Below are 22,921 nucleotides of genomic sequence, written 5' to 3'. Positions count from 1 at the left end.
TAAAATGTTCAATAAAATTTACTTGAATACAAACTACATATAATTTATTCAACTTTTTACAGTTTGGGCGGATATGGTCAATTTTGGGCGGTTTTTAGAAAAAATTTGGGCTGAAATAAAAATTTCAAACGGCAACACTGCTCTGGAGTCGCTACAATGAGAATTGTGTTTCGCTGCCGTTGTGTACCATCTCTTTGCCGTAATATCTCGAATGCGGCGCATTTAGTATTGTCTATGCCGGCTAACATGCAACATCCCGTGGACGTCGTGTTACGTTGTTAAAGTCGTCGTTTTTTTTTCTTCTCCGCACATAAGCGTTTTCTCACAGAAAACATTCAGACAAAACAAACAAATGTTTCATTGAAAAACAAAACAGACGAAAAGAAGAAGAAAAAAAAAACGCTTACCAATCAAACAAACAACCCCTCTGCCGTGGAAGAAGAAAATAAAAATAACAACAACAGAAAAAATACAAACAAAACATTGTTAGGCTCTGCAAACCTGTTCCCCAAAATAAACAGCCGACAAGTTGAGAGACGCGCGTATCTATCTGCCCGCTGCCGTCAAAGTCACAGGTTTTTGTGTGAGTGAGTGAGTTAGTGCGTGTGTGTGTGCAACAAAGTTTCAATTTTTTTTTGGCTCTTTTGTTGTCGTTTTCAAATGGAGACGACCGAAAAACATCATCCAAACGTTTAGAAGAATTTGCCAAACAAAACAATCGGATCGGAGCTAAGTTTCAGCTTCCAGACGGGAGAGTGTAACGCGACTTGCCCACCTTCCAAGCAACCAACTAAATGACAAGTAATTAGTTCTGTTATCCTGAATCGAGTTGATATCGTCTCGTCACGTCAACATCATCGCCATCATCACGGTAGTTAGTACGTCTTTGGTCCTCTGTCGACGCGACGACCGACCTATGTATGTTTGTGGCTGTGTCAGTGCCAGTGTTTGTGTCCGCCGAAATCCTCTTTTTGTTTTTGTTGTATCTCTCATTTGTGTTTATGTTTCCGTTCATTATTATTATGGTTTTTTGTTGCAAACTCCGGCCGCCAAGTCAAGTCAATTGATCGGAAACGGGTCCCAAAAAGTGCAAAATTCTAAAAGAATCCAAACCAAACAAAAAAAAAAGAAGTGCGCCGAATAAAACAAATACGAAAACATATAACGGTGGTGTACTCAATTTTTTCTTGTAGTGGAGCACAGTAACCGGGCTATTGGAGTCAGCGACAACAACACAACTTGTAAAAATTACAACAACAAAAAAAGATAAAACAAAAATAAGCAAATTTCTCCACGTTCCATGCGGTTGTTTTTCGCATTTCCTTTTGTTACGACTTTCATATGTTGTTGTATCTCTTGGCTGTTGTTTTAGCCATTGCTCCACAAATACATGTAAACATCCGTTAATTGTGCGGTGCTGTTTTATATTCTGCGACAACAAACAAACCAAAAAACAAAGAGAAGAAATAAAAACAACAACAACATCAATGAAAACGTTCTATAAATGATTTATTTTTGTTTTGGGTTCTTTGCACAAGAAAAAAATTTGATTTTTTTTTAAATACCAATTAATATTTTCAATAATAGGAGCAGTAGCAGCAGCAACAACAACAACAACAATAAAGTACAAAGTGAAAAATAATTAATTCCATGGAACCTTAAAAAGTCGATTTTTTCCAAAAATATAAAGAAAGTATCTTCCCCGCCTCTCCGCATCTAAAAAAATAAAATACTTCAAAAAAAAAAAAAAAAAATATTAAACCAAAAAAGATAACAATAACAGTGAAAACAAATGCAAATTGTGTGTGAAAAATAATTAAAAATTAAACAAAAATATTTAGAAAATGGGCATTTAAAAAATCAATTACAAATAATCCAAATACCGACAATAAGTGTTTCTAAATTTTTGCTTGGATCTAACGATTTCCATAGCTGACTTCGAACCAATCAACAGAAATCACATTCAAAGGATTACCAGCTACTTTCTCGCCAAAAGTCACAGCGAATACCCAAATCTGCAACAATCGTTAAGGTAAGTCGGTTGGATTTTTTAATATTCCATACCATTATCTTGGTATAGAATCATCTGATAGTGACTTGAAAATTGTATAAAAAATTATTCGATTTGGCTGAAATTTTTCCCCTATTTCGGGAAACTTTTCAATTTTTAGAAAGATAACCAGCAACAATTTTAGTATGGCATTTGGCATTTTTATCTAATCTTTTATAAATCCCTTTGTCAAGTGAAATAATTTTAACTGAATCTTTTTGATAAGGAAAGGATGAAAAACAATAAAAATTTTCAAAAATTTAAAATTCTTTAAATGAAATATAAAGTTATATCTCATAAAATACCTACTGAAGTTTAAAATTTACTTCTTTAACATATCGCATATCTAAGCTTTATCATTTGATGTTATCAATAAATTTGTTAATTATTAGTCATTGAAGTATTGGCTCGTATTATGAAAACAAAAAATAAATTAAATAAATAAAAAATAACATAAAAAGGCCTCATTCGCTTCAATTCAAAAGAAAGCCAGTATAGATTTCCGTAAATTTATATTTCGATATTATACTCCAAAGGTGACTATCATAGATGGCTGTCCGAATATTTAGCCATTGTGGTTTCATTGCAGAGTTTTAATCTAGAGCTGCCACTAATAAATATAAGTTGTATTTATATACAACAATCATCCAGGCTTGTCTAATGAAAAGCCAAAGGGTCTCAGTTTCTGTTTAATAAAATTTTGAAATGAAAACTTCTATGAAGGCGACAACAATTAAAAGAAAATTTTAATAAAGAAAATAATTCTTAATTTCAAAAAAAAAAAAAAAAAAAAAAAAAAAAAAAATAAGTCCAACTTTATATTTGAATCTCTCGATGTAGCTTTGGCACATTTGGAAAAATTCACAAAAAAAAAAAAATAAATAAATAAATAAATAAAAAAAATAAGAAAAATAAAAAAAACAGCTAATGTTGGCAAAACTTTTTATACCTTTCACCATTCGGAAGGAACTTGAAAATTAAAAAAAAAAAAAAAATAATAAATAAATAATCTGCCCAAAAAATACCGCAAAAACCTTTATATGGAAGCTATACAAAGACGTGGTGCTGCATATGTAAACTTTTGTTACAGGCTGTAGTAAAGATTCCGGACTTTAAATACGTAATTTGAAACAGTTCTGGTTATTAGTGTCGGTTATATTATCAACATGCCGAATAAAGGGAGGTACCATTGTATGGGGGCTATAGAAAGACGTGGACCTGCACAGACAATTTTCCGTCTTAGATTGTAGTACCCATTACGAATTTCAAATACCAAATTTGAAACATGTCCGGTGAATAATGTCGCCAAAATTATCAAAATACCGAATATCAGGAAGTGCCGTTATATGGAGGCTATACGAATACGTGGACCTCCGCGGACAATTTTCTGTCATAGGCTGTATTATCTATTACAAACTTCAAATACCAACTTTGAAACAGTTCACCAAAATATTAAACAAGCAATATAGGAATATTTTAAAAACAATGCAAATTGTTGGTGAACATTTTACAAAATATTGAAAACTTCTGTTCAACACAATTCCTCAAAATTTAGTTATCATGTTTTTGTTTATTTTAAATGTTGACACATTATTCTCATTTATTTATCAGTGCCTCAAAAATGTATTTGCTTTCAATGTAGTAGAATGTTAGGAAGGTTGAAGTTGGGTTGGCTTAGAAAAACTGGGCTTTAAGCAACAAAGAATACAAATTGGAAATTTAATTATTTTTCAAGATTTAATTTCGTTAGTTGGCCAAAAAGTAGATAGTCGAAATCGGGTGGTACCTTTGTATGGGGGCTTCGCTTACGATTTTCGCAATAACCCAAACTTGAGACTGCCTTTTGATTAGGCTTACACCATACCTCTCGTTTACAAAAGACAAGGTCACACAGTCCCTTTAGCAGTTGACAGAAAAAAAAGTTCGCATGGACGACTACGTCACGTCCAGATTGTGTTTGATTATGTCTCCATTATTTTTTCTTTTTTTATTGTTGTTTTTAGACACATTTTTACTGTGAAAATTTCCTGCCTTTAGACAGTGAGGAAGACTATCAGACTTTTCCCCTCTTATAACCTCAAACATATTTCCAATTTTCCTATTAATATTGATGATTCACTCGCACCATACTCATATTTTATCGTAATTATGTCTTCTTGTCCATCTACTTTAGGATACAACTTTAGTTTACGTGTAGGTTAACGAGATATAGGCATTAGAAAAATACTATTTTCTCTAAAATTTTTCTCTTGTGCAAAATATGACCTCTTTCAGAGGACTTTTCTCAAAAGCATCTCAAAAGCTTATTTGAATTTTGTTCTACTATTTTCGTCAATCAAAGAAGAATTTTTAAGAATCTACATCTAGGAAGATATTTTTACAATTAGACAAAAGATTGGAGAAAGCAAATTCAAAAGTAGCAAATACGGGAAACGGCAAGAGTCAAAATCTCTTAAAGGGCAAATCCGCAGTAAATTTTCATGTCTTACTCCAGAAGATTTGAAAATGTATTAAATCTTGAAGACGCTATATGCACTTCAACCCATATGGCAATTGCTAATTTCTGTACTTTTCATAGAATTCGATTTTAAATTTTTAAAACATCATCTATTTTGAAAATTGTATGACTGTGGCTGGCATCTTTGCAGTCAAAACGCATTGCATTATTTAAAAATGTAAAACATTTAAATATAGAAATTTGCAAAATACTTTTAGTACTTTTTTGTTATTTGAAGGATTTCCAGCGAAATCCCCATTGACTCAAAGGGAAGATTAACGTCTAAACTCGCCTTCTGTGCGACCTTATTAAATCGACCCTGCATCCAAGTTCACAACGAGAAATATGTATGATTCATTTTTATAATTGTATTTTTAAAATAATAATATAATTGTAATTTTTTGAAAATGAACATCGAAATTACAAACAACAAATACCAGATAGAATTTGGAAATAAAAAATAAAATGAGGGTTCAAAAGATTGCTAATTTAAAATCATTATCTCTGCTGTTAACCTTCTGTACACAATAAAGCGACGAATTGTCAATCACATAGTGACTGTTTCACTGACTGCCAAACATCGTACATAGTAAAACAATCCGCACTCCCACCTCTTCTCTCTCTCCTTCACCCCGCAATTTCGTTATCTGTAATTTGATGCACTTGTTTGTCAGCGGTTTGAAACAAAAAAAATACATTGCCGACAAACGTTTACCGGCGCTTATCATTTTTTTTTTGCTGTTTTGTTGGCTTCAGCTCCCCGCCATCCGATTTAGTAGCTCAAGTGTTGAGAAATAAAATGCTTTGCATTCACTTGCTAACAAAACTATCCGGACAAGTATGAATCATTCAAAATTTTATTGCTGAGAACCGCGAGAGAACGAACAACTGAACAGCGCGAGACTATGAATGAAAAGTAATTTGAATAAAACTGAAATTCTTAGAATTCTGAATGGGAATGAACAACGCCAAATGGACGAATAACAATTAAGCAGAAGCTTGTATTTATTTTGTTCTTGTTTAATTAAAGACAAGTCTGTGTCAGAGTGAGTTCAATTTCTCGTTCGGCAGTTATGAATGGAGGAGGGATGCATGGATGGACGGACGGCGGATGGATGATTCAACGTTGCAATATTTTTGTGATTTTTTTCAAATTGGTATAAATTACACTTTTCTTGAAAGGTGAAGGGCCTAACATTGATATGTGTATATATCTCTTTCAATTGCTTTATTGGTACTTCTGAAAGTGCTGAGACTAACCCAGCAAGAATTTGAAGAAAACTGCAATTCCAGAGAATTTATTTATCATTTTGCGAGTTACATTAAAAATTATTGTCAAGAACATATCACTAATCACACATATGCCGTCTTAGATTTTAAGATATATTTGAAGTGCGAAAATTCCTTAGACTCAAAATTCTTAATAATCCATAATAAACAATTCGATTCCGATTATAATATAACTTCTTCGGGTTTTTACGTTACAGGATGAAATTATTCGAAGAATGTTAATGTTTCTTTTGAATTATTCTGAGTCACACAAAAAACTCCAGGTTTTGATTTCAGATGAAAATTAACTACACGTTTTTTTCAATCAGGCACTACCGTCCCTCATAATTAACACCAGCAGCACCACCAGCATTTTATGATGGCCTGCATTGTAGCCAATTGAAGTTGTTAACATCGACTTCATCAGAGGAATCCTTAAAATGTATTAATGCGTTGATTTTTTGCAGTACCGGTATTGTCGTTTCGTCTTTAAAATGTATTGAAACAGATATCTGTGCAGTTTTTCTAAAACTGCAACGGCAAGGAGGTGGCCCTCAGCTGTTGACTTTGGCTGGTAGAAGCACTCTATACTCAGAGAAAGACAGACAGACAGACAAACAAACATTGGAAGAAGCAAAGTGGTTTATGTGACCAAGATTCGTCTTTGGGTTTATTGTCTACGCCTGGCCATAAAAACTGATAATTTATGCAGCATTCTGTTGAACTGCCACAGAGATGTTGCAATTAAAATTAGAGTTCTACGGCCGTGTAGAGTAGCAATGTTTGTTCTCATCTAATTAAGTTGTAAAATGTCTTGTTCTTTTTTATTGGCATTGACAAACGTCTGAGAAGAAGAAGTCAAAGAAGTGAAGGGAAGGGGGACGCGAGCAGTCTCATTATTGTTTGCAATAAATGCTTAATTTGGCATTTTAGATTAGAACAAGCAAATAAACATTTTATGAAGTCCTCTAATCAAAGCGTGTAAAATTTGACTGGCATTTATAGAGGTACAAACAATGTTAACGCCGGCAATACGCTTTTGTTTTACTCGCGAGCATTTCAAATATTGTGACATATATACAGGGTGAGATGAAAAAACTGCAACCTACTTCAGACTTCTGTCATTTCTAAGACACTTGTCCGACAGCTGTTATAATTATTCCAGTGACAGCTCACTATATTGTTTACAAGCGTACAAAAGCATTTTGGTGAGAATTTTTCAGAAAAAAAGTTATACGTGATGGAATTCAAGCGTGATAGTGTGATTTCTTCATATTTGGCTGAAAAACCAGGAGTGGCTATCGTTAGAGCGCTCTAAAAATCTTTTGTGTCTCGTACCTCATTACCGCTCGTTACCGTGACACTGGTAGCGTAGCCAGACGTCAAAGAAGTGGACGGAAGAAAACAACATCAGCAAAACTGGATCGAAAAGTAAAGAAGCGACTTAATGTAAACCACCCGCGTCTCAGTCGGCGAAAAATGGCTCGTAAGCTGAACATATCGCAATATTCCATTCGGCAAATATTGAAAAATGAGCTCGGGGTAAATCCATTGAAATTCCAAAAAGTGCAGCATCTTACACCGCAACAGAAAGAAAATAGACACAAAAGAGCTAAAGAGTTGCTTCGCTTGGCCACAAGTGGTGAACTGCCGAATTTGGTTTTCTCCGATGAGAAAACATTCGTTGTCCAGTAGTTTGTGAACAAACAAAATGATCGTGTTTACCTGGTCAGCTGAAAATGTGCACCTTCGGTTGGCCACCAGAACTCAAGCCCCGGCCATGGTGATGGTGTGGGCCGCCATAAAAGCCGATGATCGCTCTCCGACAGGTCACAGCAAGAATGGTTACAAAATGAGGTTCCTCGCTTCATTTCCAACACACAAAGACCACCAAAATCTGCGGATACCAATCCGTTGGACTATTTTGTCTGAAGTATTTTGGAAAGCCTTTTTGGCACTAAAAAATACCAAAGTGTCGATCACCTCAAGCATGCGCTTCGCGGGGAATGGGCCAAAACACCGCAGAGCAACATTCGGGTAGCGTGTGACGGTTTCATTAGGTGTTTGAAGGCCATAATTCGTGCCAAAGGTGATCAATTCGAACAAATCTAAACTTATTCTAAAATTTGATGCTATTTCCGACATTTTCTGCTTTCATTCAATGAAATTAAAAAAAAAAAAATGTAAAAATTATGACGTTTGACTTTGTGGCAGTTTTTTTATCTCACCCTGTGAGCATAGCTATTTGAGCGAAACTCGAAATTAATTTAGCCTGGGATCTTTACTCTGTGAGAACCACATTCTGGAAACCACTGAGGTCCTGTTCTTGGTCAAAACTAGTTCGATCTTTTTAATCTCGTATTTACATACCGGAGTAATATATTCCGTAATACATGGTTCTTATTTTATTTTGAGAAAGTTTAATTTACTCTAGAAGGATACGAAGTATTCGAAGCCAATAACGAAAATGTTCACACAGAGAAGATTAATTTCTACCTTGTCCTACAGCTGAAATTTCGACATTTGTTTCTTTTTTATTTTCAAGCCATATCTTCCCTCGCTTTTTGTGACGCACAAAATGAACAACAACAACAGAAACATAAAATAACTTCAGTTCGCTCCAAAAATCCAATTTTAAAAAAGAAGGCGAATTTCAGTATCAAAACAAAACTGAAACAGATTATCAAAACAAAACATATCAAAAATATGCCCTCGAACCTTAATGGACAGGCGGGCTCGGATCGATGTAGATGGCCAAAACAAAGCATTCCAACCGGTCAAGCCACAAGAAGAAACCGAATTATTGTTGTCTACTTCTCATGCCGATGATGACGTTGGGGAAGAAAGTAAGCGTTCCCACCGGCAGTGGATGAAAAGAAAACTGAAACCAAAATACGAAACCGGCCGGACGGACGGACGGCGAAATGTTACGTAGGCAAGCAACGAACGACACAACCGCATACCAACCGTGTACCGGGTGCACCTTACCAACGAAGCCAAGCCGTTGGCATTCGGTTGCGTCCATAAGTGCGTACATGCATACCGCCTGCATGTGTATGGAAATGTGTGCGTGTGTGTGTATGTTCGAGCAGCAGGAGTTCCAGAGAGGTAAATGAGCAACGAGGTTTGGATTCGACGTTACGGCATGGCACGGTACAGTTTGTATGTTTATGGCAAAATGTCAACAACTTTTCAAACGTCAGTTGATTGTTTACTATTGTGGGTTTGTTTGTTTACTTCTTTCTGCTCGGCTTCCCTCTGCGCCTCCTCATCTTCGGCATCAGCATTTGCCCTTACCCCATGTCCATTAAGAAAAAGTGTTGTGTTGCCCTGGGCAAATCGGTGTGAGGGCTGGCGGGGGCAAAACGAGGTTATGTGTTTACTTCTTTGTTTTTTTCTGCCTTCAAAAGGTAAATAAAGCAATTTTGGAGTCAGGTTTCTTGAATGGTTCTTTTGGCATGCCTTTTATCGAAAGATCGAGCCCAGCACACCATCAACATCACCTTCGTCATTGGTATCGGCGGCATCATCATCATCGTCATTACCACCAGCGAGTCATTATCGCAGGAGATTGCCTTCACATTGCCCTAATGAAACCAATCAATGTTCTTCACTTGTTCCTCAGAGAACAACATTCCATTTGAATTTTAGGGGATGTCGTCGTCGTCATCACCATCACCATCGTCGTCGTCGTCGTCGTTACCAGCCGATATCCTCTTTCCATTGGCAGCTAAATCATCATTGTCATTGCCATCTGCGCCAAAGTAGTTGATGGAATTTTAATCCTCGGCCTGTTTATCGCACATTTTAATCTAACAAATCCGAAATTTGTAACACTCATTCAGTGGGTTTTCAATGGCAATGGCACAATGTGCCGGCATTATGATGTTCTTTTCAATTCGTGTGATTTGTTTTCTTTCGCTTTTCTTTTTTTTTTTTGGTCTTAACCACCAATTGAAGTATTGTTGTTGTTGTTTGACTGGGGCAATTATTTAGTTGAATGTCTTGATTCGCTATTGTATCGCTCGACAAAGAGAAGAAAATCAATTTTTTCCGTTTGCAGGAAATACGGGTTCAAGTGATAAAATCGACGACTTTCCTGCCAATGATAAGGCGAACTTGGGGTCCTATAAGTACTTGTAATGATGGTATGTAGCTAACGCAGAATCATGACTGACGTTTGTAAAAGATAAGAGTCCTAATTTGAATCTAAATTTTGGTTATTTGACAAATTTATACCCTGAAAACTTAAAAATATATGCTCTGTTCGAGAACCTGCAAGAATCTACTAGTTTTACAATTTTTCCCGATTTCATAAAGGGAAAATTGGTTAAATTAGTAAATAAGGGTACATTCTTGCAGTTTTGAAACAGACCTATAGTTTAGAGACAGAGAAGTATAAAGATAGGGCTTTGAAGAGTCTAAATATTGTCACAAGGTGGATTTACCTCTGTTGCTGTTGTCCGTTGTTGTTGCAAGGCATGTTAGCCAATTTTAACAGCTAACCAAACTGTCTAAAAAATTTTATGAAATAGAATTTTGAACCCGAAATTTTATGTTTACTGAAAATTTCAGTTCTCTTTAACAAAAATTTGTCCCAGATTTTTTATGGGTCTATGTTTGGAGTCTTAGAATCGAAAAAAATTTAATAAAATTCTATAAAGAATCAAAAGGTACAATTCATAACGAAACTCCGCTAATTAGGTGTTTATATGTGTTTATATGTCGAGATTATGAGTCGAACATTTTGTGACTTGAAATATTTGTAAAGAAAATGAAAAAGTTTATTTTAACATCAATTCTAATCAAAGTATAGTTCAAAAAAGCATCACTTCTAACCTCTCCAAACCAAGTGTAAAAATGTTCCGGACCACTGCATTCAATCCGGGGAAAAAGTTAACAAACGGTTTCTAATTACAGCCATATCACACACATCCCATATTCACGTACTGTGTGTCAATAACTATCAATGATATTCTATTGAAACGACCCGACCGATCGACCCTCCACAAGTTGGTAGGAAGGCTGTTCGAAGCGTTGTTGAAGACACAGATTTCCTACTTATTTTTTGTTGTTGTTGTTGGCAGCAAGTGAATGTGCTGCCCTGCTCACAGCTCGTTTATTCATATCTCGACATTCTGAAGGAGGAAATTCTACATTTACCCAAAACACAAAACGTGACTGGCATGCCGAAGAACCAAAATCTGGCAGTGCCGAATTTCCAAAATTTAACATAGACATCGTCTATTCATATTTTTATGTGGCATGTTGTATTTAATTTTTAGCCGCTACAACTTTCAATAGTTTTGTCTATTTCTTTTCTACAACTTTCAAAAAAACGGTTTGTTGTATTCTTTTCGCTGGAACTGCATGGCAAACAGCGAGAAAGAAATTCGAGGGGGAAGTGAAAGAATAACTCCAATTTAGCAGTGTTCCAATCCTCCAATAAACTGTACTTGGACTTTTCTTTTGCACGCTCTCTCTCTGTCTCTCCTTCTCTCTCTCGGTCAGCAAGAACAAGTAAAAATAGGGGAAAGAAAAAGCTGGGCAAAAATCATGTTGCCAACCAGCCACCCAGCGCTGTAGTGGCTGGTGTTTTAACTGGATGAATGGCTGTTTGGCTGGCTATTTGGCCTCGGTGCAATCTTTTGAAGGGAGCACACAGTAGAAAACTCATTGTTTCCAGCTACAAAAAACACCACTTTTATTGGTAACAGTTTTTGGCCAAAAACAGCTGAATCAAACACTGAAACATGCATGTCTGTCTGTCTGGCTGCGTTGTTCTATTCAGGCCATGTTGGGAGTAATACATGAATGTGGCTTTTACAGCCGGCCATATTTCAATGCGATAACCCCACTCTCCTTGTTGCTTGGCGCGCTCACAACAGCAACAACGACAACCAATGGAAAAAAGAGAAAGGGAAAACTGTGTTTTCAGTAGAAAACTGACAAGAAACAGCAAACAGCCATAGAATACAAAACAGAAAGTCCATCGTAGAAACCAAACACCGAGAACAGAACAGAACCGAACCGGACCGGACAGAACCAAACCGAAACAAACCATTTTACCAATGTTTAGGTCACTGAACCGAAATGGATGTTGTTTTAACGTTTTTCCCATTCTTGCCGTTTGTTTTGGTCGCTGGTTCTGCCGCCGCCGCCACTACCGCCTTTCAAACATTAATAAAACAACAAGAACTGCAGTGGCAGCGAACGGCCAACTACCAAAGGGAAATACGAATCTGACCACGGCCAAAAAGTGTTATTAATAATGGACGATGGGGAAAAGAGGAAACGAACCGAACTGTTTGTTCATGGCATGGCCTGGCATACGTAATGAATGGGTGATGGCGGTGGCCGTGGCGGCGGTGCGGATGATGATGTTGGCCCGCCATCCTCGTCCTTTACGTTTTCTCTAAGTTTTATTGTATCTACTTTTGAAACAAAACAAAAAAAAGGAGTCCAAAACTTTTGGCCACTTTTTTTTGTTTTGGCTTTCGATCTTGGCAATCGGAAAAGGGAATTTACAACCAAAAATTATCGTTTTTCCATTAAAATGATGTTTATCTAATGGCTATTTTGTTATTTTCTTTCTTTTCGTTGCAGATTCCACTACGGCATCGTCGGTCATCGGTGTAATAAAATTGAAAAGAAAAAGAAATTAAAAGTAAAGAAAAATAAGATTGCAAAAAAGTGAAAAAGAAAAAAGAAAGAAATTAAATTAAGCTAAGAACAAGGGCTAACGGAAGTCAAAAAAGAAGAAGAAAGAAAAGAAAAATAGAATTTATGCTCGTAGTTTTACTATCTGTCAAGTGTAGTCCATAAAAATTCGCCACCACGGAGTCCTGGGATTTACATAGTATGGACCTCAATATGGATATATTACCGAGTGGGAATATTTTCAGCGAATTGGAACGCATCTGCACAACCGGCTATTTCTCATCGCAACCATCTATCGAGGATCAATGGCAACAGGTGAGTTTATATTACATTTCTAAGCGGGGTGATATCTTCAGGAATCAAATTTTAACATTTTTTTCGGTACATAGATTCTGGTTAAAAATATATGAATGAAGTAGATTTAACTCGAGACATTAATTTTCCCATTTTTTATTTATTGTTAATATTTTGTCGAGGAATAGCCTTTCATGACAAACAGATTGAAGTGTTTAAGAAATTGTTTAGTCAGAGAAAAGATCCGCATGATTTGCCCGACATTATCCCTCAACAGATGCATTTTCTGTTTTTTTTTTCATTTTCATGAAAATGGGTTAACCAAACATTGTCGGTTCCTCTGCTCAATGCCCAATTACACAAAAATGCTTAAATGACTTTGCAGGCATTCTTTGCCCCCTTCCCCTTGCTCTGCAAGGCAAACCAATGCTGGTGCATCGTTGGACACATTTGTCGAACGAAGAAGCTTAAGTAAACTCCATATTTTTGTATACATTATTCATTCGCTTTTGAAATGTTAACACTTGAAATTAACACTTTGTTCCCATGGAAGAATAAGGAGGGGGATCGGGGACATATGAGCAGATAGGGGCGACATCGAACAAATCCGCTTTGAATGTTTTTCTTTCCAATTTGGGAGAAATTCAATGCATTGGAATTTGTTTGTTTAGAAGAAATGTTTTGTTATTGTTACTGTCTTCCTTCTCTACTTCTCAAAAGCGAATACAAACATCAGGGACATGGAGGGAGAGAGAGAGCATGTCTCTCTCTTCCTCCTCTACTTCTCAAAGGCGAACACAAACATCAGGGAAAAGGTAGGGAGAGAGAGAGAGCTTGGAAATGGGCCAAACATTCAAATTGGAAACGTTTTAGTTTATGTTCTCTAATGCTGGTGCCGGAGGACGATGGACCGACCTTTCCTCGGCCTATTGAAATTATTTTTGAAATGTAATTATAATTTGCTACTGTTATGGCTGCCTGCCGGCCTCTGTAGGTAGGTGGCTAGCTAGCTACGTACACACATACAGACAGGCATACTGACTGACATACACTGGTAGGGAGGATGAGCAAATTGGAAAACATTCAACAATAAAATAAACGACAAATAAGTAAACAAACAAACGCCAGAACGGAAGTCAACGGAAACAAGAAAAACATCCGTTATTTTACGCTCATTAATTATGTTGGTTCATTTTTCTTGTTATTCTTACAAAAAACAAAAAAAAAAGCAACAACAACAACGACAAAAAAGTACACAATTACTGTGTTCGGGCAAAAGTTTTTCTCGCTCTCGCCCGATTCGTCTGTTTACATTTCTATTATGAATAATTGAAACATTTCACAAAAGTATGAAAATAAAAATTGAATTTTGTTGAAAAACGATTCGCCAAGACTTTTCCACACAAGAAAAAGTAACTATTTATTTTTTACTTCGTTTAAATGTCAAGGTATTATTTCAACGAATTGTGGAAATATTTTCAAAGATAGATAGATGAAGGGCCTAAAAGGGCCTCGATATTCAATATTGCCTTTTTTGTTTCGAAAATATGCATCGGCCAATTTTTACAGTTTTGTGGAAAGAAGTAACGAAGAGGGCCATGCAATTTTAAAAATTTCCTTGGGCTCGATATACCCCTCTATAAAAATCCAAAATGGCATTACTTTCGAAAATCCTAAGATGGAAAAGAGCACCAATTGAGCCAGAAATACCTTCAAAACCGCTTTTTGAGGGGGGGGGGGGGGTCAACCGAAAAAAATAGGATAACCATTTCATAGGAGGTTCGTCCAGTATCTCACGAATAAATGATGCAATGTTGCCTTCGAATTCGTCAATTGAAGTGGACTCGCCAGTAAGGACATGAGATTTAACTTTGCCCCACAAAATAGTCTAAAGGCTTTAAATCACACGATCTAGAAAGCCAATTGCCAAACTCGCCTCTCAATGAGTCCATTGTTACGAGTGCTGTGTGGCATCTGGCACCATTGAAACCCTATGTCATGCTTTTGTATTTTGGAAAAAAAATGTCGGTAGCGCTCAACATTCAACGTTACGTTACGTTACGATTCGCAGCATCTTTGAAGATTTACGGTCCAATCATGTCACCAACCCGCTTAAAAATCGGCGTTTTCTGGATGCATTGGTAGTTTTTGCAATTCATTTGACGGATCCTCACCCCAAAATCGATAATTCTGTTTATTAACGTACCCATTGAGCCAAAAATAATCTTCGTCGCTAAACACAATTGTTTGATGAAAAAAGTGGATCTTCGACCAACTTCCCAAGAGCCCATTACCCCCAAATTCTCCGTTGCGGTATGTCGTTCGGCTTTAATTCTTTCACCATTTTTATATTTTGAAAGGATTTCCACCTAAATCCTACCGCAAAATTGTCCACGTTGTTGCTGCTAACAGCTACGAATCGATAGTTTATGGTCATCATTAAAACCGATGACGATGTAGCTGAGATATCTTCGCTGTTTGCACTCTAGGCGAATGTGTTGGTGGTTTAATGTCCAACAATTTAAATTTGATGCGAAAATTATTTTAATTCTCTCCATTAAATTTTGCAACCCTTTCGATATATAAGCAATATGAAGGTGGTTAGTGGTTCAAATTAACTTTTCACACATTACTCTCATAATTATGGTTCCATGTTCTTCCACTTCGAGGCCGACAATTGCTGAAGCCATAGCACACTTGACCCCCGAACGATAAATAGACATGGAAATGAGGACACCTACATATTTACCGGATTGAAAACTCGCATCAATGATTTACTTATTTTTTTTTAATCCTTCGCGGACCAAACTTGGGTTGGAAAAATAAAATACAAAAGAGAATAAAAAGTTCATTCTGTCTGCAGGAAAGAAAAATCTCGTTATATCAGTGAATGTCTCTGGATTCTGTATTTGACTTATTATCATCTAAACTTAAAGGCATATCTCCTTTCATTAAAAAAGAATTTAGGAAAAATCCATCCCGATCTCATTTCCTCGTAACTAATTTTACAAATCCTTGCAGGAACAGCTGTTTTTTTTTGTTCAATATTTCTTTATTAATTTATTTGGAAAGTCCACCCTCCGAAAATGTCTTTGAAATCTTATGACAATTGTTTGGGAGAGTCATTTTGCTATTATTTGCCAGCATTCAGTTGCGATAATTAAGTCGAATGTTCTATTTTTGATTTATAGATTCGACGATAAGGTCCAGTCTCTTGGACATTCAACATTTGCACAATCGTATTTGTTAAGAATGTCTAGCAGTCCCTAAGTCGTATCTTCTGCACACACTTGCATTTATATCTACAAAATGTATACGAATATGACTTTGTTGTAAATTGTAATTGCTTTTGTATGTTAATAAATTCCATAGCATATTTTGCTACAAGTGGAGTGCTCTCGTTTAAATGCAAATACCCAGTTACTATGGCCAAAGATGTATTCTCTCGTTCTGGCATTCTGGCGAATGTGTGTGTGCCTGTGTGCAATTCTCTGTATCTTTTTCTTGTTGCACAAAAGGATGCTGCAAATCTTAAGAACAATTTAAAAATGTTACCACAAATGTGTTATTATATCTTGGAATCCATTTCATATAAAACTATCTCCAGCACACCAACACACATACACACACACCCAGATGGTAGTTGTATCTATTTATGTGTTTTCACACATATTTTTACCAGTCTGTGCCACCCATCCATTCACTTGCTATCCTCCATCAAGGAGGATAAATACTACTTACTCGCAAGAGAATGTTTGCTCCCTCCCGGATGGCAGTAGCAGCAGCAACTTGAGAATTTATACATATTTGCTGAGGAAAAAATTTTCAAATAAACATTTGTTTTACAATGTGCGTACATAGTGCCAAGAAATTATACAGTTTGTAGTTTGTTTTTATTATTCTGAAATATAAACAAAAACACGCACACACACAGAGTTACACACTTTTTTTAATTGTTTATCTACTCGTGTGTTGATGTGTCTGCCACTGCCAGCCACTGCGACTCTGGCTGTTGCTACTTGCCTAGCCTTGCCATTTGATGCTGCTGCTGCTGCCGAATGATACTTTTGCTACTTCTGCTGCTAACGGTGAAAAAGGTTGCAACTTTCAAGTCAATATTGCAGTTCATAATAGAGTCTCTGGCAATGTTATGTGGCAAGTGGTAAATATTTTGATTTTTTCACTTCGTTTGCTGTAGTTGTTTTTTTTTCGAAATTTCAATAGAAATTTTTTGTAAAATACAACAACTGTTAAATGAAGTTCTCAACACAAAAATTTTAGTTGAAGGACCATCCTAGCCAGTAGAGATAACAAAAAGCAGTTCAATGTAAAAAAAAAAAAAAATAAATATAACTAAGTGGAATTGAATGGAATAGAATTTATTTTTATCGTACGCCATGGTGGCAAGTAAATTTAAATAATTTCAATATTTTTACAGAAAATCAATGGGAATCGCTTAAAAATGAATGGTATTTAAAAAAAATGTTTTAACAATTTATGTAACATAAGTGATGATGAAGTGATAGGTCAATGTATAAAAAAGTCGCTCGAGTAATTTTGAGGGATAGTTATTTTTTTGTACTGCAAAATATATAGAATTAGAACAAATAAAATAATTATAGATTTTTAGAAAATCTCAATACCTTCAAAATTCAGTTTTAATTCCCTCAGCCATATATATCATATAATGGGACCTAAACGTGGCTCATCGAAATAATGGGTTTACACTCTTGGTTTCTTTATTTTAACCAAATCCTACTTAGCACATTTGATCCAAACATGGTACATCGTTATATTATTGTCAAACTTAGTTCGAGTTCGGAGATGGACAATATCGGCCCACTCCTTATAGTACCTCCTCCACAATAAGGTCAACATTTTCAAAGCAAATAATAATAAAGAGAAACGATCATTTAATAGTGGCAAACATGGAAATTCCAATATTTTTGTCAGTGCTAAGTCAGGTGCGAATATGACCAATATTGACCCACTACATCAAGTACCTCCCCCCCAATGGTCAACATTTTCAGTAATTGTAACTCTTATAAAATATGAAATAAGGGCCCGATTGACTTTATGGTTACCACATCTCAACATTTCTACCATCACAAGTTCTGCTATGAAGAACAGATAGAACGGACCACTCCTTCTGGTACCTCCCCCAAAAACGGGTCAAAGTTTTGAATACCATAAAGGTCATACAAACCGAAACGGAAAAATTTGATGTGGTTAAGATATGGAGCTGGTTTTGGAAACGTGTATGTGGTCGATAAGTACTAAGTGGTTTTGGGTGAAGCAATAGGGCTGGATTCCCGAAATTTCCTATTGAGGTCTCAGTTGGTATCTGGGATTGAGACATGGTGGTGGTTTTAGAAATGTGGACTATAATTATACTAAATAGTACTACATTTAATATTAAGCGCAGGAATAGAGCTAAAGTCCTGACATTTTATTAAGATGTCACTGTGGGTTTCTGTGGTAAAGATATGAAGGTGGTTTTGAAAACGTGTGTTATTATTGGTCGATAAGTACTAAGTGGTACTAAATTGGGGTTTGGGTGAAGGAAAATAGCTGGAATCCCGAAATTTGGCATTGATTTCTCGGTTGATATCTGGAATTAAGATATGGAGATGGTTTTAGAAATGTGAACGATTATTGTACAAAAAGTACTAAATATTACTAATTTTAATATTGGGTGAAAGAATGCTGCTGAAATCCTGATATGATATTAGATGTCAATGTTTATGTTGGTATTTAAGATATGGAGATGCTTTTTGTAAAACGTTGTATATTTGTGCGAAAAGTACTAAATGGTAGTAAATTAGGAATTGTGTGAAGGTATAGGGCTCGAATCCTCAAATTTTTATTGAAGTCTCTGTCGTTATTTGGAATAAAGATATCAGGGTGGTTTGGAAATATATATTTCTATCAACAAAAAATCAGGTGTAAAGATGAAGTAGATCAAACCACTACCACTGATACCTTCTCCGCAATGGATCAACATTTGGAATGATCAAAACAATCATAAAAAGAACAAAAGATCTGTTGTGAAGATGGAGTAGGCCGGACCACTCCCACTGGTACCTTCTCCGCAAAGGATTAATTTGAGAATAACCAAAACAATCAAAAAATGCAAAATAAGCATCAGATTCTCTTTAAATTTCACACATCCCAATAATTCTTCTAACACAAGATCTGCTGCGAAGATGGGATATATCGGCCCACTTCTGAAAATTTGATCCATCACAAATTTATAATTTTTCTCCAATAGATATACCCTAAGATGAGCTGTCCATGATTATATTTGAATCCATGTGTGTGGCATTGCGTCCTCGCAAATCCCAATGATCTCCCGCCTGAATGTGTACTTCAATTCTTATCGTCATTCCAGCGCGGTGGCAGCTAAAATTCGAACACCCACCAGCAATGCGCACAGCCAGAAGTGGTCGAATATCTTCATGTGTGTGTGTCTGTGTATATTTTCGCACGATTTGTTTGTCTAAACACTTTTCCAAATTACGAGCCTGGCAATTCGAAGGTTTTATATCACATTGCAGATAAATAAACAAATTGGCGAGATAGAGAACAACAAAAACAAAAACTAAAACATACAAATTCTCCATATTAATAAATAATATTAGATTTTTTTCTTCTTCACGCTTTGTTTAAATACAAACACTCACTCACATGTGCCTGGAATATCTAAATACAAATGAATTGAGAACATTTAGAGGCAGATATTGATAGATGGAGAGACAGACAGACAGACAGACAAAATCACAGCGGAATGCTGATCTGATCATCTTCTCCAAAAGCGGCCATTGCTTGAATTTCAAGCGTTTTTCTGCCATTAAATCATCAGCGGCAAAATTTTGTGGTGGGCGCCTTTGCGGTTAATCGCAGCACTCAGCGCGAGAGAGAGGCAGAGAGGGGGACATGGAATTATTGCAGATATTTTTATACCGATCATAATTGATAAACTTTGCAATGTTTTCAAGTATTTAAAGAACAGAAAACTCAATACCACTCCATGGAAGAACACAAATATTTAGAAATTCGAAACAGAATTCAAAGGCGAAACATTGGCCCGATCTTTGTGTGGCTGGGTTGGCTCCAACTTACCTTTGTGGTGGCATTTGATTATTATTTTTTCAGCTGTTTTTATCGTTGCTTTTTATCAGGCTCTCCTCTATGTATGTGTTTGAAAGCAAAAGTATGATTAATCCAAGTGTATTACGAAAAACAACAACAAAATGCTTCGAGGCCATAAATAATTCTTGAAAAAGAATTTCTTATTTTAATAATAATAATTGTTAAAGATTGTTTTATCTTTGGGATGGAATTCCCTTGGACAACAACAATAATGAGAATGAGAATTCACATACTCGTGCCCGTGCCCGCTCTCTCTTAGCTTATCTTCTGCCTCATTTTTTCTTGTCCTCCAATAACGCAAAAGTGAACAACTTTACGGGCAACGAAAACTGAAGTGAAATGCGTTTATTGGTGGGCGATAAGACCCACCACTCGCTGGCTGATTTCTTCTCGGTCTTGGTCTATGTTTCGGTTCAATGTTATCTCTCTGGAAGTTTTCTTTTTTTGTTATGGAATCTTTTGTTTTCTTATTTCTTTTGCATTTAATTATAGCCCACAATGGTGATAAGCGAAAGCCAGTCACCAGCCAAAGCAACAACCCAGTCCCGTGGCTGCATTCGTACAACCGGCCGGCAGATAACTTGACTATTATTGATTTTAGTTGGCAATCCAAGGCGAAATTGTTTTAGCAAATATTTAAACAACATCTTCTGCTTTGGCCGGCAAATGAATTGAGATCGCAACTCAACAACAGACTTATTTACCTTTGGCTATTTATCGCTAATGACAACAACAGCAGGAAAAAAACAAAAAAAGAGCACTAGTTGCTCTCTCATAAACTACAATTAATGTTAGAAGGCAATGCGAGTAGAGCTAGCGAAAATAAGGAAATGATTTTTATTACTTGGTTTATGTTGTTGTTGTTGTCCATGGCTGGCGTCGCTTGGCCACTGGGACGCACGCCCTCCACCCGTACTTTCACAAAATCCCTGAAAAAACGGAGGTCTTTTTCTCTTTGCGTCCATCTCAATTCAGATCGTAAATTCTAATTTCAGTTAAGACAACAAAACTTAAAAGTATCCATAAATTGTTGTTTTTGTTGTTTATGGCGAATTCTTTGCATAAGTCTTGAGATTAACTTTTAAATGTCAAGTATTGTTTTTTTGTTTTTGTTGGCTTTCTATATTTTTTTGTTGTTTTGCAATAAGAAATGTTTGTACGAGTTTGAGTGTGGAGGAGAGGAGGGCTTCATTTTGGTAGAAGGTGCAATTTCTCTACTTTCGTAATAAGTTCTATTGCATGACTCCCAAATTAGTATAGATAAGTTGAATGGAAATTTCACGTATCAAGATAAGAGGATAGGAGAGTACGCTAGTCAATTGCTGGTCATTACCGAGAAATGAAAAGGCAATTTAGATTTATAAATTTTGCATTTCAAGTGCAACGTAGTTCAAGATTTTCAAAATATGGGTTGCATTCCACAGTTTATTAAGCCCACATTTCTTTTAGTAATTCCCAGTAAGAATTAATAATTTCTAAAAAGACCACAAAAGGTCTCAAATATTTTGCTCTATACTTCGCAAAATTTGAGATAGGGCTTTAAAATTAGGTACAGGCCTTTGGGATACATGTAGAATTATTTGTACAAAAAATGGGTCATGACGGTTTTTGTGCAGCCCCCATATAAGGGTATATCCCGATTTCGAGTATTTTTTATAATTTAGCCCTACTTTGCCAACTAATTTCGGCAATTTGGCATAACACTCCAAGAAGGTATCCCCTGATTACAGCTATTTCCTGTTCTTGGACACAGTTTTTAATTAATTTGCGTCGTTTTGCCATCTTGGATTCTAAGTTTATAGCAAAACTCTCTGCAGGAAATTTTCTATGTAGGTATATGTTTCGGAGTAGCGTAATTTGTATTTAGGCTACTCTAGGGGTACAGAAAAATTTCAACATAAGTATATATTTTTGTATAATCCCCATACAACAGGAGGCCCTGAAGGGTGAGACATAAAGCCAGCTGAAGGGTGAGACAAAACACCTGCAACAAAGTCAAACGCCATAATTTTTAATTTTTTTTTTCAAATCTTATTGAATAAAAGTAAAAAATGTCGGAAATAGTATCAAATTTTGGAATAAGTTTAGATTTGTTTGAATTGGTCACCTTTTGGCACGTATTATGGCCTGCAAACTGCCAATGAAACCGTCACACACTGCCCGAATTTTGCTCTGCGGTATTTTGGCTCATTCCCGGGGAAGCGCTTGCTTGAGGTGATCGACACTTTGGTTTTTTTAGTGCCAACCTTGCTTTCCGTAATACTCCAGACACAATAGTCCAACAGATTAGTATCCGGATATTTTGGTGGCCATTTTGAGCTGGAAATGAAGCGATGAACCTCGTTTTGTAACAATTCTTGGGTGGCCTGAGTCCTGTTGGAATGTCCAAGGTCTGCGGCCAAAATTTTTGCGTGCCCAAGGCTTTGATACACCCTCCAGAATATTTTCGCGATAATATTCGGCATTTATTCTAATGCCATGGTCGATTAATACGAGCGGAGAGCTACCATTGGCTGTTATGGCGGCCCACACCATCACCATGGCCGGCGCTTGAGTTCTGGTGGCCTACCAAAGGTGCACATTTTCAGCTGACCTCTTTGGCAAGTAACACGATCATTTTGTTTGTTTACAAACAGCTGGACAACGAATGTTTTTTCATCGGAGAAAACTAAATTCGGCTGTTCATCATTTTGGCCAACTCTTTAGCTCTTTTGAGTCTATTTTCTTTCTGTTGCGGTGTAAGTTCTTGCGCTTTTTGGAAATTCAATGGCTTTACCCCGAGCTCATTTTTCAGTGTTTGCCGAATAGAACATTGCGATATGTTCAGCTCACGGCCACTGCGACGCGGGTTTCGATCAAGTCGCTTCTTTACTTTTCGGACCATTTCTGCAGATTTTGCTGTTTTCTTACGTCCACTTCGTTGACGTCGGGCTACGCTACCAGTAGATTTATTCACATTTAAATGCTGGAGTGCTCTACCGATAGCCACTTGTGCTTTT

General features: G+C 36.4%; 1 protein-coding gene across 2 annotated transcripts in view; it reads left to right on the top strand.

The window, feature by feature from the left end:
* The first annotated feature begins 215 nt into the window (after nucleotides 1–215).
* Nucleotides 216–22,921, top strand: part of LOC101887205 (Krueppel-like factor luna) — a 231,971-nt gene continuing 209,265 nt past the window's right edge. The window contains exons 1-3 of one of the 2 annotated variants that reach the window (XM_059130775.1): nucleotides 216–583; nucleotides 1,588–2,032; nucleotides 12,423–12,791. In XM_059130775.1, the coding sequence (XP_058986758.1) occupies nucleotides 12,678–12,791 (114 nt within the window). In that variant the 5' untranslated portion in view covers nucleotides 216–583; nucleotides 1,588–2,032; nucleotides 12,423–12,677. Of the gene's footprint in view, nucleotides 2,033–12,422; nucleotides 12,792–22,921 lie in introns of both variants that reach the window. The other variant, XM_011297824.3, reaches the window with a different exon arrangement.

The sequence above is a fragment of the Musca domestica genome, unplaced genomic scaffold (genome assembly GCF_030504385.1).
Source record: "Musca domestica strain aabys unplaced genomic scaffold, Musca_domestica.polishedcontigs.V.1.1 8, whole genome shotgun sequence".
In the NCBI taxonomy this organism is placed as follows: Eukaryota; Metazoa; Arthropoda; class Insecta; order Diptera; family Muscidae; genus Musca; species Musca domestica.
The sequence above is the reverse complement of the archived record's forward strand: the minus strand, read 5'-3'. Positions and strand labels throughout refer to the sequence as shown.